General features: G+C 39.6%; 1 protein-coding gene across 1 annotated transcript in view; it reads right to left on the bottom strand.

Moving 5' to 3' along the window:
• The window catches only part of LOC104734879 (U3 small nucleolar RNA-associated protein 20-like), a 14047-nt gene that overhangs the window by 806 nt on the left and 9489 nt on the right, over positions 1-3752 (bottom strand). The window contains 4 exon segments of the mRNA XM_019235042.1: positions 1-893; positions 992-1216; positions 2294-2579; positions 2663-3631. The exon segment at positions 1-893 is cut by the window's left edge and continues 6 nt beyond it. Of these exon segments, the coding sequence (XP_019090587.1) occupies positions 1-893; positions 992-1216; positions 2294-2579; positions 2663-3631 (2373 nt within the window).

Raw genomic sequence — 3752 nt, 5'->3', positions numbered from 1 at the left:
ATTTTACTGCTCATAATCCTCCTTTTCTTGTTAGCCTTGTTCTTTGAAGCTAGCTTCAGTTTCCTCTTTGCGTTTCTCTCAGGGTTTATCACCGCCATTAGCTTCTCCTCACGCTTCCTCTTCTCCCTCTTGGCTTCCAAACTCTTTTTGATTTCGCTGTACACTTGCACAAACACTTGGCTACCTAACCTCTCGTCTCTTATACTGTCTCTTACCTCTTCCGCTAGCTGTTTCAACTCACCTGAGATGACTTTCCCTGTAAACCCTTGGGAGACTTTGTACAGCGGAAACAGAATTCTGTAGGCATATAGGCGACACTCTTCTTGACTCAACCTTGACGCAAATTCTTTATACACGCTCAACACAATTCTCACGATTCTCATATGAATCACGTCCATATCAAGAGCAAGCTTCCCCATTCTTTTGAGCAAACTTCCAATCAATACCTTTCTTACATCATCTTGGCTTTTCTCGCTGCCTGAAGTAAGAGCCAAGAAAGTAGACCTTACTTTCCCTGAATCATATAGTACAAAGGCTTCAAGGAACTCCGCTTGCTCATCCTTGTCAAGACTGGACCAGTACTCATGATCTGACTGTCCAATCCTTAAATGAAGACCAGAGACGGCAAAAACAATATTCTGTGTGACAATATCTTCTTCAGTAACATCATTGTTTTGGTCGTTGCCTTCTTCTGCAATGACATTTATCTTTAACTGGAAGCAAAGAGAAGCAGCTACCATGAAAAGGCTACTTGGCTTACCAAGAAGAGAATCAGCTACTGTTTTCCGAGACTCGGCTAATTTCTTGAAATAGTAATTCAGGAGCCGGCAGGTTATAATTTGCAACCATACGTGTGGGTGCAACAACAACTTAAACACCCATTTCCATACATCCTGAAGTAACAAGAAAAAGATCAACCATCAAAGGAAATACTGAAATGATTAACGAGACAACAACTTCTCAGAACTAGATTTGTTGACAACATTATTACCTCTAAATGTTTTGCGAAACATAAATCAGGAAACTGCTTGAGCATCTTCTCGATCATAACAAGAGATAAGTATGCTTCCTTCCAGAAAGGAATGCTGCCTTCCTCAACAGTATTATTTTGCAACTGTACAGCAGACTCCAAAATCGATTTAGCCTCCTGCAACAATATACTCTGGATCTGCTCCGAAAATGCCTCCTTCCTGACTTCAATGAAAAATCCCAGTACCTGCACAGCCATCCAACAAATGAATGAGAGAGCCGCAAAAGGTAACGCACATACCACAAAAACAAAGCTTTGTGAAGATGTTACAAGCCATAAATTTCCAATAAGAAGCATGTCAAGTTATAAGTTATTATTTCATATATTTCCTACTGATCTGATACATAACTATCGTCAAACAGAACATGCACGGGGCACTCAGAGANCTGTCCAATCCTTAAATGAAGACCAGAGACGGCAAAAACAATATTCTGTGTGACAATATCTTCTTCAGTAACATCATTGTTTTGGTCGTTGCCTTCTTCTGCAATGACATTTATCTTTAACTGGAAGCAAAGAGAAGCAGCTACCATGAAAAGGCTACTTGGCTTGCCAAGAAGAGAATCAGCTACTGTTTTCCGAGACTCGGCTAATTTCTTGAAATAGTAATTCAGGAGCCGGCAGGTTTTAATTTGCAACCATACGTGTGGGTGCAACAACAACTTAAACACCCATTTCCATACATCCTGAAGTAACAAGGAAAAAAAACTTATGTTATTTCTTTCAGAGGAGAATTTCTTTCAAAGGAGAAACAGCAAAAAGATCATTATAGACCATCAAAGGAAATATTGAAATGATTAACGAGACAACAACTTAGATTTGTTGACAACATTACCTCTAAATGTTTTTCAAAACATAAACCAGGAAACTGCTTGAGCATCTTCTCTATCATCACAAGAGAGTAGTATGCTTCCTTCCAGAAAGGAATGCTGCCTTCCTCAACAGTATTATTTTGCAACTGTACAGCAGACTCCAAAATCGGTTTAGCCTCCTGCAACAATATACTCTGGATCTGCTCCGAAAATGCCTCCTTCCTGACTTCAATGAAAAATCCCAGTACCTGCACAGCCATCCAACAAATGAATGAGAGAGCCGCAAAAAGTAACGCACAACCCACAAAAACAAAGCTTTGTGACGATGTTACAAGCCATAAATTCCCAATAAGAAGCATGTCAAGTTATAAATTATTTCATATAATTCCTACTGATCTGATATATAACTATCGTCAAGCAGAACATGCGCGGGGCCCTCAGAGCAATTTACCTGTGCTGCTTTAGCCTGTGTGTTCTCCTGCTTATACCAACCCAGACATAGCTCAAGACAGAATTTATAATTACTAGTGCGACCTATCAGAAGTTTCATCAAATCACAGATCTTGGTCAGCGAATCTTTAGCATCATCAGTTGCCAAGCGACGAGTAAGCTCAACAAACAAAATTTGAGACTGCTGGTCAAGAACTGACTGCTTCCCCAGTTTAGGTTGTGAGAATTTCTTGATAAGATCTTCAAGAACCTCAAGAACTACTTCTCTTCCACTTGAATGTTCATAGCTGGTGAAAGAAAAATACAGTTAATATTTGAAACAAAATAAGAGGCCATATTTCCACAAAGCTTAATTAGTGCACATACATACCTCAGATTTTTCAGCAGAAAGTTAAAATGTCCTTCTAGGCGTTTCTTAGAGAGTGTATGATTCACCAAAAAATCTAAAAGTAACTCTTTGCACTTCTTGCAGACTGATTCATCGTTATGTGTGATCATCAACTTTGAAACCTGATCCGCAACATCATATATCTTCGGAACTTTCCTTTTCACAATGGCCTTGAGAAGTGAAAGAGAAGCATTCAATGAATCCACAGATGGATCCGATTCCAGATCAACAAACATGGGGAGCTGAATCAGCATATTCAACTCCTCAGATGAGAAATTGAATTTTTCATTGCCGAGAACAGCTTTTAAAACCTTTTTTCCTGACTGCACAAGATGACTACTGGAACTCACTGCAGACTCAGCAGTGATGGTTATCACTTTACCTGCTTCAGACTTGAGGGAGGGCAAAGGTAAGCTTATTAATGCAGTGAAACAACTAACAGATGAAGACACAACATCTTCATATTTAGAGCTCAAGCACCCAACAAGTAATTTGACAAATGGATCCAACTTCGACACCAGCTCTTCATTAGTATTCCTGGGTTGGATTTTCTTAAGTCTTTTGTGCAATAAGTCCAGAGCAAACACGGTTATGAGATGTGGACAGGACTTACCACCACAACTATCTTGCAGATGTCTCGATTTCCTTTTCTTTTTGGATGGTACAGAAGACGCTTGATCTCCAAGGCAACTACTGTTGTTATTACCATCTTCAACACGGTGGTATATAAAACAGAAAAGATCTCCTTGATCCACAGATGGATTGCCTTCAATACCAAACGCAATATGCTTTAACATATCCTCCAGTTTGGATTTTAAATTTGAAGTCATAGGCCTCTGCAGCTGTCTAGTCACCAGAGAAAGGAGCTTCAGTGCATGGCTTCTGAACGTTACATTTTCAGCAATCAATTTCAGAGTAGCAAGTGACTTGCGTGTTTTCGTTTCTTTCTTCGTCTTCAATGAATATTTTCTATCCTCTTTGTGTTCATCAACATCTCCAAGGATATCAGCTTCCACCACATCAAGGAGATTTCCCAAACAATGATCCAACATCCAACCCGTAGGGTTTGGCA

This window comes from Camelina sativa, chromosome 13 (genome assembly GCF_000633955.1).
Source record: "Camelina sativa cultivar DH55 chromosome 13, Cs, whole genome shotgun sequence".
Classification (NCBI taxonomy): Eukaryota; Viridiplantae; Streptophyta; class Magnoliopsida; order Brassicales; family Brassicaceae; genus Camelina; species Camelina sativa.
This window is presented reverse-complemented; position numbering and strand designations above follow the sequence as displayed.